General features: G+C 56.4%; 1 protein-coding gene across 2 annotated transcripts; it reads right to left on the minus strand.

Annotated features, from left to right (window-relative positions):
* Window positions 1-1,266: 1,266 nt before the first annotated feature.
* FLT3LG (fms related receptor tyrosine kinase 3 ligand) lies at window positions 1,267-8,665 on the minus strand. Of its 2 annotated transcripts, none has more exons than XM_075536239.1 (8): window positions 8,574-8,665; window positions 7,849-7,968; window positions 7,561-7,614; window positions 7,215-7,358; window positions 6,409-6,493; window positions 4,077-4,255; window positions 3,905-3,983; window positions 1,267-2,934 (listed from the first exon to the last, which is right to left on the minus strand). In XM_075536239.1, the coding sequence occupies exons 1-7, from the start codon at window positions 8,604-8,606 to the stop codon at window positions 3,927-3,929; spliced, it is 672 nt and encodes a 223-aa protein (XP_075392354.1). In that variant the 5' UTR covers window positions 8,607-8,665; the 3' UTR covers window positions 1,267-2,934; window positions 3,905-3,926. The 2 variants fall into 2 exon arrangements, with proteins under 2 accessions (XP_075392354.1, XP_075392353.1); XM_075536238.1 differs by having other exon boundaries at window positions 6,409-6,547.
* Window positions 8,666-13,835: the final 5,170 nt, after the last annotated feature.

Genomic DNA, 13,835 nt, shown 5'->3' on the forward strand with positions numbered 1-13,835 from the left:
TTTTGGGTTTTTTTTATTTTTTTAGATGTGACGTTTCCAGAAAGCTGCAGACAACAGTGGAAGTCCAAAATCCATTTGCAGAATGCATGTGGTGGATGAAGCCTCCCCTGAATTCCTTCTGACCGTTAACCAAGAAGAGGCTTGCCATTCGAGTGCTTCCAGAAAGTGGCAGCCTTCCTTAGGGGCTTGCCTGCGTGTGGCCTTGACGGAGCTTGGGGTACTGGGCCCGCATAGTCAGGAATCGTGCCCTCATTGCTTTCGTTGGAGGATCCTGGACCCTCCAACTTGTACGCTTTTCTCTCTAGTATAATCCATTTGTCCCAATCACCCCCTTGTTCCCGGTTATGTAGTGGCCCCTGCAATGCTGATGTGTGGACCGGCTGCCACTCATCTTACCGGGACCATTTCCTTTGTATGATCATGTCCTAGTTAAGCCGTCAGTTTTCTTCCTTGGACACCATTATGACCTCCTGCTGATGGTCTTTCTGGTATGGATGACGTGGCTTAGTCTCTGTCCTAAGTAAGACTTCATAGTCTCCTCCTTAAGGTATGTTTGTACCCTAGAACAAGACCCGGATTCATGCTGCCTTGATCTCAGTGGCTCCATCCATAGAACAAGGAGAGACAGAGACAGCGTCTCTTGTGCATGAATTCCAGATGCCTGGACTGCCGTAAGGGCCTGTTGTGTTTTAGAAACGGACGCTCAATTCCGTTTGGAAAGCCTCCCAGCCGGTCCCAAAACACCTTGGCTCCGTGAAGCCTGCTTCGTGCTTTCTGGACTTGGCACGGGCTGGGTTCTTTGCCTAAAATGACCTTCCCTCCACCACACTTCTCCAAAGTTGATCCACCCATAACCATCAGCCCAGTGTCTTTTGGCTGCCCCAGTGTCTAGTCTCCTCCTCCAGTTGGTGCCCCTGCCAACATCTTGCTTTCTGCATGCAGAGCTGCCTCCCTGTGCTCCTACACTCAGCCCTCCCCGCTCACCCCCCCATCCCAGGCCAGCTGCTGGATCCCACAATGCCCTGCTACCTTGAAAACATGCCGCCACCAATTCCATGACCCTCTGGGTCTGAGTCTTCTCCCCCATGGACCAGGCTGGAGGCTGACTCCCTTGTAGGTCCCAGCACTGCCCAGCACTGGCCCTGGGCCTCTGGAGGGCTTCCAAGGACACATGTTGAATGAAGGGTGGCTACCCTTCATTCAAGCAGCCCCACCCTGCCCCATCCACAGACAAGCCTGGCCAGAACTGGTAGTAAAAAAGGACGGTTTATATACAATCTCCTTAACAATGAGGGCCTCCCAGTCAGCCTGAGGTCAAGGCTGCTTCTGGCGTGGCCTCCCTCCTCCCCGGGGGGCTGAGGAGGGGACCGGCTGCTCACTGTCGTTGTTCCCCTCATGCCTGGCTGTGTGTCCTCCGGCAGAGGAGACTCCCCGCTCTGGGCCTCAGGATTCTGCTCTGTAAAACGGACCGACAGATGCAAGCACCCTGTGACAGAACAGCACTGTCCAAAGAACGCTGTGTGAGACCAGGGCAGAGTTCTACACCCTCAGGATGCCAAGAAAGTGCCACCAACCAACCTCCCGAAAAGCCAGGAGCCGAACTCACAGCCATCAAGCAGATTTGACTCCTAGTGACCCTGCAGGACAAGGTAGACCTTCCCCTGCGGGTTTCTAAGAGCATAGCTCTTTCCAGAAGCTAGAAAGCCTCCTCGTTGTCTGTGGGGTGGGGGGTGACTTTTCACTGCTAACCTCCGGTTGACCAGCCCAATGCCTAACCACTCTGCCCCCGCTGGGCTCCCCGTCAACCCCAGGGAGCTGTCACACTCTGGGCATGGGTCAGGGAAGCTGAGGAACCGGCTTTAACTGCAGCGTAGGAATCTAGGATTACTCAGAAACATGGGCTGGGTCTTTGACACCGGATGCTTAGAAGCTCACACTCACATGTTTTTGTTAAACCTGCGGGCTGGCCCCCAAACACCTGGGTCCCGGGAAGCCTGCTTTTATAGTCAGAGATGGCCTGCAGGACAGATGCAGGTCAAGGCTGCCTGGTGGAACTGCAGCCTGGGGCTCTCTAGGTACAAGCTATGGCTGAGGGTGGGGGCGGGGCGGTTCCCTTCAAAAAGCTGGCCGGCAAAATGGAATGAGAAGAGGATGGCATTTTCCCACAGACTCTTTTGGAAGGCCTTCCTCGACACACTGCGTTTTGAAGACTTGGGAGCTGCCGTACGTCCCTCCTGACTCTTGGCGACCTGCTGGGGGCAGAATAGAACTGCTCCCTCGGCTCTTGAAGACTGTGAGCGATTGGAGCAGATCTACAGACCTGTGTTTCCCAGGGTGCCTTGGGGAGGGGTGGGGGCTTGTTTCGAACCGAACCATCAACCTTCCTGTTAGGATTCTACCATTTAACTGCTGGATTCACCAGGGACACCGTGTGAAGACTAGAGATGGGGCGGTGTGTGTGTGCGTGTGTGTGTGTGTGTGTGTGTGAAATGTGGCATTTGCTGGTTGACATGACGCAGTAACCATCCTTTGGATCCCCCAACACCCCGGTGGCACAGGATGATACTCGTTGGATGCCTAGCCGAAAGGTCAGTAGTTCTAAACCACCAGTCGCTCCTCGGGAGAAAGATGAGGCTGTCTGTTCCTTATTGCCATCCCAGAAACCCGCTGGCTGGCTGCCCCCTGCCCCCACAGTATCGCTGTGAGTTATCACCGACGTGATGGCTGCGAATTGAGTCGGGTTGCCCGGATGAAGTCAGTCAAGTCTGTCACTGAAGGTGATGTCACAGGGCTCTCTGAACGTTTCAGAATGTGGCTGCTGGAAAATTCCAGATCCCCCGTCCGTCAGGCTGCTGTTCAGTTTCTAGTGGATGTTTGGTTTGTTCTCAGCATCACCTCACAGCGATCCCCTGGTGGAACGTCTATTGGTTAAGCCTTTGAACAGAGAGAAACCAAGGCAGAAGCGTGAAGGACAGACCAAGGGGCAGCTGCTGAAGGACCAGGCAGCACAGAGTCAAATCCCAGCTCACGGGCCGTGTGACTTTGGGCATGCTGTCTACCTCTCTCTGCCTCGGTTTCAGCCTCGGTGGAAGGGGGATCACAGTGCACAGTGGCATCTGCCTGACGAGGAGGGGAGTGAATCTTCATATAAGGCTGGCACAAGGCCGGGGTCACTGTGTGTGTGTGTGTGTGTGTGTGTGTGTGTGTGGCAGGAGTGTCTCCTCTCTGTTGTATCTCTCTAATGCCCAACTACTTTCTAGGCCCACTGCTGATCCTCCACCACACACCTCCCGTGGTTCCCTCCTGCACCAAGCAGGAAGTCGTGGCTCCCGCCCAATGAGCACCAGCAAGCCTGGCTCTCTGTGCCGACCTGCCCTTGGCGATGGTGGCTCCATCCATGTCACTGGGACCCTTGCATCTTCCTCTGCGGGGCACTACCACGGCCGTGTTTCTCAGGGAACCAGCTCACTGCCTGGCCTGCCTTAGGGACTTCTGCACCCCACACCCCTTCAGATGTCCCCCCCATGTGGGTACCCCTGGTGCCCACCTATCCCCACTGAGTCAGGTTCTCTGCCTAGTCCCTCACCCTCCCTGCATTCTCCATCTGGGACCACCCACTATCCACTACCCACCTATACATGGGGTCCTCTATGCCTCCAGCCCCCCGCCCCCCCGCACACACCACTTCCACCCCGTCTGCCAGCTTCCCAGCCCTGCACCTCTCCCTCCCAGCACTCAGTTCTGGTCACTCTAGCTCAGGCCTGTCCTTCCCTCCCTGGCTGTCCCCCCAGTGCCCTCCCAGAGTTCCCTGCCTCCAGCTTGTCCCAAGTGTGATCTTTCTAACACTGCCCCTGCGACATGACCTCCCGTGCTCTCTCAAGGCCCATGGGCCCCAGAGACTCACCCAGATGAAATCCTGTTGGGCATCAGCATTCGGCTGGCTGCAGGGGCAGCTCTTCCTGGGGACTGGAAACAGGGCGCACCTGGGCGCCCACGGGAGTCAGCGGCCAGGGCATCCGGGGTGTCCTGCCTTCCCCCAGGCCCTGCCCACCCCCTCTGCCTGCCTTCCAACTCACCTGCTCCCTGGAGCAGGGTGGTGTGTGCCCTCTTTGCCAGTGCAGGCACCAGGCCGCCGCCAGCAGGAGCAGGGCAGCCAGGGGCAGCAGCAAGAGCAACAGCAGGGGTTGTCTGGGAGCCGGGGGGGCCGTGGCCCCCAGGGCACCGGGACTCTGTGGGGGCGGCAGGGTGGAAGGCTCTAGAGGGAGAGAGGAGCCTGGGTGAAGGAGCAGGCTCCTCCTCTATATAAGGGGGCTCATCAGGGTCCCTGCCTCCTGGGGCTGTCACCAGAGACTGTGAGCCTGTGCAGAGAACCCTTAGGACAGGGCTTGGCACCGTGCATGTTACTTTATAACTGAACTGGCGCCTGTTGGGGAGCCCCAGAGGTGTAGGCTGCTAACTGCAAGGTCAGCAGTCTGAAATCCCCAGCTGCTCCCAGGGAGCAAGACTGGGCTTTGTCCTGCTGTAAGAGTCCGTTCTGTAATATTTCCTTCCTGTTACGCCTAAGTACATTCATGTGCATAATTAGCATCCTTAGATGCAGGAATGCCCTAAGATGGATGACCCTTCAGGAACAGCAACGGGAGTAATGGGTCCCTGAGGATGCAGGAAGGCAGGGGAGGAGGTGGGGAATGGGGGGATGATAGCAATGATAACTATATCATCCCACTCAAAGGGTGTGAATAACAGCATCGTAAGTGAGTGGGCATATTGGACGGGACAAGCTACGGCTAATATATCTTAACAACAACAATAATATGTAACAACAAGGAGGGTTCCTGGGGGAGGGGTGGGAGAGGAAGGGATAAAGGGGAGCTGATATCAGAGAGCTGGAGAAGAAAACAAGTGTCTTGAGACTGGTGGTCGCAGCAAGTGTGTGCGATCTATTTGAGTTGTGGGATGTGGTGACGTCTGTAGGCACTCCCAACAAAGCGGTGAACAAGAACCACAGAAAGGAGTCTCAGAAAACCCACAGGGGGCGGGTTCTACCCTGCCCTACGGGGTCGCTCTGAGCTTGCAACGACTTGCTGGCCGCGAGTGAAGGATGGGGTCTTGTGTGGTACATACGTTCAGAGCCCTTGATGGAGGGGGTGGTCGCACACAGCCACCCCTGCGATGGAACGGCACACACGCAAGTGAATGTGCTGCTGTCTGTGGACAAGGGATGGCTCCCAGCCCAGGACCACTTCAAAGGGCTCACTAGGCTCCGTCTTTTCAGTAACAGACTTGGTCTTCCTAAGCGTCTCTGTCTCTGGCTGGGATCGAACAGCCAACCTTTCAGCTAGCAGTTGAGCTCTTACCCACCCTTTCTGCCCCCCCAGGGACGAAGGTGGGTGTGCCTTTCCCTGGTGAACTCTAAAGGAGCACCCAGGAGTCCAGCAAGGTCAACGTCGTCTCGGTTTTGACAGTGTCCCAGAGTCCATGCTAGTAAGCGGTTCTGGGAAGGCCCGTGGTGGAGGAGGTGACAGGGTAGAGGAGCCCTGTGGTCGCATATTGGGCCACTAACGGCCAGGTCAGCAGTTCAAGCCCACCAGCCGTGTTCCAGTGTGCTCTGCTTCCATGAAGTGTTACAGTCTTGCACTGGGGCAGCTTAACCCGTCCTACAGGGGCTCTGTGACTCGATGGTAGTGAGTGGGGGATGGGGAGGGGGGAGAGTACAGGGCCCTCCTGCACAATTGCTCCAAGGCTTCCTGACTATCCCTCGTTATCTCAAAAGGAAACGTTTTTAAAAACCAGAGGACGGTTCCACAGCAAAACCATCCATCTGGACAGGGGAATAGTATTCAGGCAGGGAAAAGGAGTTGCACTGACAGCAGTTGATCCGTGGGATGACCTGAGGTCAACCCTGAAAACGGGTTAAACAAAGAGCAACACTCGCTGTCCTGGACTCAGGGTAGAACCAACCCTGTGGGTCTCCGGAAATCTTTGCAGGATTAGGCCACCTCAGTTTCCTCCCGCAGAGCGGCTGGTGGTTTCAAACTGCCGACCTTGCCAGATTATAACCAACCAGGCTAACAGCCGCTGCCACCAGCAATCAGTATTCAGAGATGGGTAAAGAGGGGAGCCCATTGAGAGCAGGGTGTGGTCAGAGTCACCAGCCCTGTGGGCAGGAGGGACTAGGAGAGAAGGGGTGGGGACCATGTGAGGGAGGGGTGGGGTTGGATTAAGAGGAGGGAGAAGGGAGGGGCGGGGTGGGGAGGTAGGATCAGTAGGAGGGGAGGAGCTGGTGGAGGAAAAGAGTGTGGGCAGAGTTTGCGGGTTGGGTGCATTTACCCACAGGCCTTGCAACTCCAGGGGTGGTGGGTGGTGGGGTAAGGGGTGGGGTTGGCCCAGGGGGCTGGGCGCATTTACCCGGCTGGCATTGCAGCTCCAGGCACTGAGAGAAATTATCTTTCTGGATCCTGGGCTTCAGAATCTTCAGTTGCTCCGAGGTGTCCTGCAGGAGGTGGGAGATGTTGGTCTGGACGTATCGAAGACAGCTGGGGGGTGGCTGGGGGCAGGGGAGGGAGATGTCACCACCAGCGCAGCTCAGCTTCTCAGGCCTAGGGCCCATCCTGTCCAGCAGTCCCTAAGAGAGGCCTGATCCCGTAACTCTCCCCAGTTGCTAGGGAGAATCATGCCTTAGCGACAGGAGTCTACGGGTCTATTTGGGCCTGGGTCTGAGAGGTTCCTTTCCTCAGTGCTCCCTGGTTGCTAGGGAGAAATATACCTTAGCAACACCCAGCAACTGAAAACAGAGAACAAAAACATTCACTGCCATTGATTTAATTCTGTAAATTCAGTAAATCCTTCCGGCCCCAGGAAGCCTCATCTTTCAGCCTGGGAGCAGGTGGTGGTTTTGAACTGCTGACTTTGCAGTTAGCAGCCCTGGCAAGGGCTCCCTGGTTGCTAGGGGGAAACACCCCTTAGCAACGGCCAGCAAAGCAGAGCCAGAGGAAATGAGCCAACAGAAATGGCCATGGTCCTCCTACAGCGGGAGAAATGCCCTTTATTCCCAAGACACCGCGGGGGCCCCAGGGTCCACCTCCTGCGGGCTGCTCAGGGGCGCAAGAGCATGACTCACAATCCGGAGGAAGGCATCTTGCTCTCCCCCCAGCCCCCCACCACCTACACACACATACAACACCACCACCACAGGCTCGCAGTTCAAGGCTGACCTGGAAGGCACAAAAGGTCACGAAGTATATCTCCTTGTCCACAGTCTCCAGCAGAGAGAGCAGCTGGGACCCTGCCACGGTCTGTAGGCGGTGCAGCAAGCGCTGTGCCAGGACCAGCCGCCAGAGCGCCCCACAGAGCTCATCCTGGGGAGACAGCCCCCACTCTGGCTTAGGGGAGGAGGGCCGGGACTCCTGGGTCTCAGGAAGGAGGAGGGGGCTGGGGGCCTGGACTCCTGGGTCCCAGAGAGGAGGGGCCTGAGTGGGTAAGGTAGCCAGGTTCCTGGAAGGGTGGCAACCTGGCGTCCCTGGCTCTCACCTTCACCCAGGTCCTCCCATCATGACTCACGTTTTGCAGGTTGGAGGCGACGTCGACAGGATAATCTTGGAGCAAGTAGTCAGCCTGGGGGAGGGAACAGCGTCAGGCTGGCCGGACCCCAAGAGAGCACAGGACCGCGAGGGCTTGGAGGGATGGAGACAGAGACCCAGGGGGACGGAGACCCCGAGAGCAAGGGAGGCAGAGATCCAGGGAGCGGGAAAGAAGGACGCTCAGAGAGGGGTAGACAAAGAGCCAGCCTAAGAAGCAGGGTCAGCGACCGACGGGGCTTCTGACAGGTGCCCCCCATGCCCCCCTCACCAGGTTGCGGATCTTGAGCGCGAAGTTGGAGGAGATGGGGCTGTACTGGAAGGTGCAGTGCGGGCTCCCGCGCAGACCCGGGCTCAGCAGCAGTAGCAGCAGCAGCGGCAGCGGCGAGGTCTGCGGGTACGGGGCGCCCTCTCATGGCCACACTCGCAGCCCCACCCGGGGGCCCCCAGCAGCCCCGTGGCCTCGCCCAGCTCCGTGAATCCCATCCCTCACGGGGTCCCCCAGAACCCCGTCTTTACCCTGATCCCCCCCACCCCAGGCTCCCGCTCCGGCCCCGCGCCGTCCTGCCGCCCACCGGTCTGTCCGCCCACTCGCTGCCCGCCGCCGTCCCTCTGTCCGTCAGACGCCTCCCGTCCGGAGCCCCCCGTTTCTGCGCACACTTGTCCGTCTCGCCCAGCCCTGTCCAGGTCTCCCCACATCTGTCCGTCTCTCCGCCTCTCTCCACGAGTGTCCATGTCGCCCTGCGCCTTGGCCGTCCTGCCCGCCCAGGGCGCTCCAGTCTCCCCATCTCCCCATGGCCCTCCGTCGGTCCTTGCCCAAGTCCGCCCGCCGAGCTCTCTCTCCACGTTGTTTCCCCCCGAACCCCGTCCCTCGTCCACCTATTGGTCCCCTCCCGCATCCCGGTCCGGGTCCCCACATCTGTCCGCGTCTCCCCGCCTGCTCCGCCCCGCCCCTCTGCCCCCCACCCGCACCCTTTGCCCCCCAGGTGTACGCACTGTGCGGCTGCAGGCTGGCGCCAGCACTGTCATCTCGGAATGGGGCCCCTCATGCCTGTGGCCGGCTCTTGAAAGGGACAGAAGAGCTCTCGGCGGACTTGCACCCCGCACCCCCGGCCTCGCCCGCCCCTCCACCCCCCGGCCCCTCCCTGGCCCCCTTGATGTGGCCAAGTTTCCGCCGCCTGCTCCCACGGGCTTCCTGCGTGCGCCCCAGTTACGGTGAAAACTCCTCATCTCCCCTTCCAAGAACCCCGACGTCCCGCCCCCGGAACCCTCCCTGGGGTGGGGGACCCAGGGACCCAGGAGCCCGACCCCCCACCTCCTGCCTCCTGCTCACGAGGGGGCCCTGCCCCGCCCCTCGGGGCCCCCCCGCGTGCGCGCGCGCCCAACTCTCTCCAAGCGCCAGGCTTCCCCAGCTGGGCGAGGGAGGGGCCGGCGGGGTGACAACCGGAGATCGAAAGTGAAAGGAAATATTTGGGGGAGAAAGTGAACCGGGGGTGACATTTGGGCCCAGAGGAGGGCGCCACCTAGTGGTAGCAGGTGGCGCCACAGACGGTGCCTTCGAGGGACGCGGCTGCGGGCAGTGCGTGACCGGGGCTCGAACCCCGGTCCGTCCGTCAGCTCTGGAGCAGATCGACCCGAGTCCCGAACCCGCCGCCTCGAGCAGCGGGCGCTCCATCCGTCTGCTAGCTCAAGCCCAGTGCCTAAGAGTTGCACGTGGTTATTTTTAACCCCCTCTGAATTAGTATTAATTCAAGTTTCTCTCTTTGTTTACTTTCATTTTTGGGGTGAAGACATACACAGGAAAGCAGACATTCGTCAATTCAGCCTTGTCTACATTCTTCAAGTCCTGCCACTTTCCTTGCCTTCAGCACACTCGCTGCTCCCTAGGTTTCCCATCGAACCTTTCCAGTTGCATTTGTCAGTTTGATCTCGCAGAGGTAATTCTTGGGAACCAAACACCACAGCAGCTGAGGGAGGACAGTCTTTTCCAAGTAAGCTCAATTGGTATTTGTGGAGCCCTGGGGATATAGTGGATTGCCAGTTGGGCTTCTAACTGCAAGGTCAGCAATTCAAACCCACCAGCCACTCAGAAAGAGAAAGAAGAGGCTTTCTTTTCCTGTATAGATTTACAGCCTAGGAAACCTACAGGGGGCAGTTCTAAATCCGATAGGGTCACTATGAGTCAGAATCCACTTCATGGTAGTGTGTACTTAATTTAAAGGTGACTTCAAGGGGTCGTTTTTTGCGTAAGGCTTAAAGATTTCCTCAGGGTAGATTCTGGAACAGGGCTTAGCTTCAATGGCTCCAGAAATTCTGTGACAATTTTCCAGTTCTGTACCATACATATCCATCCCCCTTTTGATCAGGATCCGTGTACAGAATCACTGATCAGAGTGTTCAGTAACGGCTGCCGGGTACCATCTAGTTCACCTGGTCTCATGGAACTCAGAACAACCACAGGGGCTTGTTGTGAAGGGTTTTAAGAGAAATCTACATGGGTAAGAAAAGAGAACTAGGAAATCTGCATGGGCCAGAAATTTGTGGCCTCCCCCCTCCCCAATATGACAACGTACCAGCTTGTCCTATGAGAATTTCAGTGGGAAACCTTATCCCAAGATGTGTTCTATTAGGATTTCTTTGGGAAACCTTACCCCATGCCACCCTGCAGCCCTGCTCTTGTTCCTGGAGAGTTCTTTTTGCTTCCAAGCTTGAAGAGCATTTAGTAAGAACAGGGTTTGAATTGCTCCAGGGTGCTGAGACTGTCTGAGCACGGTGCACATGGAAGAACCCCCAAGTGTTTGGGGGGCAGGATTCAAGAAACGGAGGCACCCCCTGCAGAAATGCATAGATCTAGGATGGAGGATCTCTTAAGAGAGCAACCGCTTGACACTTGGGCATCTTTGGTTAACATTACAGCCTTCTCTCATTTTGGAACAATACTTTTGGATTGGCCTTCCTATACACAAAGGGATCTTCGAAAAGCCCTCAGGGGAAATCCCACGAATTTTCAGTTCCACATAGATGCATACGTGGAATCACTGGCTCAGAGAGGCTCTTTGTGGGCAGAACAGAACTGTCCCATCGGGTTTGGGGCTTCAAAGAGCCACATGATTGCTTAATATTGGCCTTGGAAGTGGTCTTATAGCAGCCCCCCACCCCCATGGAGGTGGAGCAGAATGACTCAATAGAGGTGGGTCATAAGACTTCAGTGTGAAAAACGGAAGGCGCCCTGGTGGGGTAGTGGTCACGCGTTGGGCTGCAATCCTGGGGTCGGCGGTTTGCAACCACAAGCAGCGCGAGCGCTCGGCAGCAATCTGGGCTTTCTACTCCGTAAAGAGTGACAGTCTCAGAAACCCACAGGGGCAGTTATACTCACTAGGAGTCACCATGGACTCGATGGCAGTGGGTTTGGTGTCAGTGGGTTTGGTGAAAGTTCACCCAGCAAATTAGGTTCCCGGTGAGCTATTTCTGCACCAGGGATTCACGAATCTGGGGTACTTGTTTTCGTCATCTTGGGGCTTCATTCTCACTCCTTGCCCCGTTTTCCAAAACGCGAGTTTCTCTACCCATCACCCCGCCTTCCCCACCCACTCCCTGGCTCATCTTTGCTTTGGCGGAATTTGGCCCATTTGGCCTCCTGTAGGTGAGTTTTAAAACGGAGCCGATGACCCGTGGGCGGTGGCTTTCATTGCAGGTGCTGGCACCTAATGGGCACAGATCAAGAGTCTTTCTCCTCCGGCAGCTCCGCCGAGCGGGTTTGAACCGTCAACCTTTGGGTTGGCAGCTGAGCGCTTAGCCAGTGCGCCACCAGAGCCCCTTGCCCAGGGTTGCCTCTGATCGAACCTCTCAGTAGACCCGGTCCATTGACCTTCCACGGGCGTCCATCCCGAATCCCATTCCACACCGCCGCCTGCCCTCCACAAGCCCCTTCCAAGGTCACTTCCTGCTCAGGCCATCGCAGCCACCGTCTGGAGATCTCTCCACAGGCACTCTCATCCCCACCACTGATGGTCCTGCGCGTACCTGCCTGGGCTCCAGCTGCTCTGCTCCTCGGCCAGGCTCGGGATCCAAGGCCTCTCAGCAGCCCACGGGTGACCCCGGAGGGTCTGGCCCCAGGCCATCTGCCCTCACCGCCACTGAACTAGAACTTCCCCATCACCCACGCTCCTGCCTCAGGGCCTTTGCACTGACTATTCGCTCAGCCTGGTCTGCTTTTCCTCTGCACGACCTCAGGCCTCATCCTCCCCTCACTCAGGTCTTTGCCCAAATGCCAGACGGAGTCTTGCTGACCTGATCACATGCCTCCCCGCACTCCTTGAGCCACCTCATCGCAGGGCTTTGGACCCTGGGAAGTCCCCACCAGCCACGCCCGGCACTGAGAACCTATGCCTGGTATGCCACCGGCCCTCGGCAAGTATTTATTTGCTTAGTGTGAAAATGAAACCATCTTCAGTATCGTGCACTCACTACTAAGAGGGCAGTGATGAGTCCCTGGTGGGATTCTTGCCTTCTCTGCAGGAGGCCCGGGTTTGATTACTGGCCGACACGCCAGCCCCTGCCGGTTTGCATGGTGCTTTATGCTGACCAGGTTTCAGTAGTGGCTCTCATTAGACCAGGAAGAAAGGCCTGGAGATCCCTTAGAAAGTTCAGCATGGTAATCCTATAGCCACCAGGAGTCAGGGGCTGACCTATAGCAGCCAACAATGAGACTCCATGCCTATGACAAACTCACTGCCAGCAAGCCGGTGCCCACTCATCTACTGGGCAGGGGAGAGCTGCCCCTGTGGGTTCCTGAGACTGCACCTCTTCTTATGTGTGTTTTGCTTGTGTTCCCAACAGTTTCATTGGCATATGGTTCACGGATCATACAATTCAGTCGCACGAGACAGTAACACTTGACAGGAGTAGAAAGCCGCATCATTCTCCCACAAGAGTGGCTGGGTGTGTTAGTCCGGGTGGACTAGAGAAACAAATCCATAGAAACTCATGTGTATAAGAAAGAGGTTTATATACAAGAGTAATTGAATATTGAGAAAACATCCCAGCCCAGTCCAGTCCAGTCCAGGCCTTTAAGTCTGATATTAGCCCATATGTCTGATACCAATCTATAAAGTCCTCTTCAATGATACCGAATGCAGGACGATCACAGGCCAGTGGGTAGAAAGTCTTTGGCTCCAGTGGTGTTGTAAGCATCTCAGTGCTGGCAGGGGTCTCCATTTGGCTTCTCCAGCTCCCAGGGCTCTGGCTGCATCCGGGTAGGTCCATGTGGCTTCTCCTCAGGGATGTCTCACAGGGAGACAGCCTTGTGTCTTGTCAGTAGAGCATCTCCAGTCTCCAAGAAGGAATACCGGCTTTCCCGGAATTCCCAGGAGGCCAGGCCCGCACAGAGGCTTCAACTGGCTGTGATCCGATTCACAGACTAGACTCCACCCCTTTACTCTTCATCCTCTCAAGTCCCAGAGCGGCACCGGATTAGGGAACTACCACAGTGGGGTCAGTTTCGAACTGCTGACCACTTGTGACCACTACGCATCCACCAGGGCAGCACCATCCGAAAGCCCAAAAGTAGAAACCACCCACATGGTCCACAGTAGGTGTGTAGACAGTGGACCACAACTCCTGGACACCCCGGCAGGCAGGAAGGGTGCCACGCCTCGGATTTCCAACAGGTGGCTCTTTCCAGAAGCAGATCATCAGACCTTTCTATGGAGTTGCCTCTGGGTGCTCTCAAACTTCTGGGTCTTGGGGACTGCTCAGGTGCCGGCCTAGCACACTACCCTTCTCTATCCAGGGCTATGTGCCAAGCTTGGAGAGGTATTCAGCCACCGGGAGACCCACGCTCATCCTTTACCACCTTGAAAACATGAGTCGGTGTGAAATACAGCAGACAGGACGGACAACAGGAAAGTGGGTGAAGGGAGACGCAGGACAGTGTAAGACATGACAAAATAATAATAGTCCATAAATTATCAAGGGCTTGTGAGGGAGGGGGGTGGGAGGAGGGCTACAAAAGGAGCTGATCTCAAGGGCTCAAGTAGAAAAATGTTTTGAGAATGATGATGGCAACAAATGTACAAATGTGCTTGACACACTGGATGGATGAATTGCGATTTGTCCGAGGCCCCAATAAAATGGTTTAAAAAAGGGGGGAGAACTAATTATACATGTAGATATGAATATTATCTTTATGATTATGAAAATATAATTATATTTATTTACAAGTGACATATAGGTAGAAAGCCAAATAAATTAAATCTC

This window comes from Tenrec ecaudatus, chromosome 18, assembly GCF_050624435.1.
Source record: "Tenrec ecaudatus isolate mTenEca1 chromosome 18, mTenEca1.hap1, whole genome shotgun sequence".
Classification (NCBI taxonomy): domain Eukaryota; kingdom Metazoa; phylum Chordata; class Mammalia; order Afrosoricida; family Tenrecidae; genus Tenrec; species Tenrec ecaudatus.

Excerpts from the sequence above, each read along its gene's own strand:
- FLT3LG (XM_075536238.1), bottom strand. The coding sequence starts at position 8,606 with ATGACAGTGCTGGCGCCAGCCTGCAGCCGCACA. Across the intron at positions 7,615-7,848 it reads CGCTCAAGATCCGCAACCTG|GCTGACTACTTGCTCCAAGA; the intron begins GTGAGGGGGGCA and ends TCCCTCCCCCAG. Across the intron at positions 4,256-6,408 it reads GGAGCTGCAATGCCAGCCGG|AGCCTTCCACCCTGCCGCCC; the intron begins GTAAATGCGCCC and ends CTCTCCCTCTAG.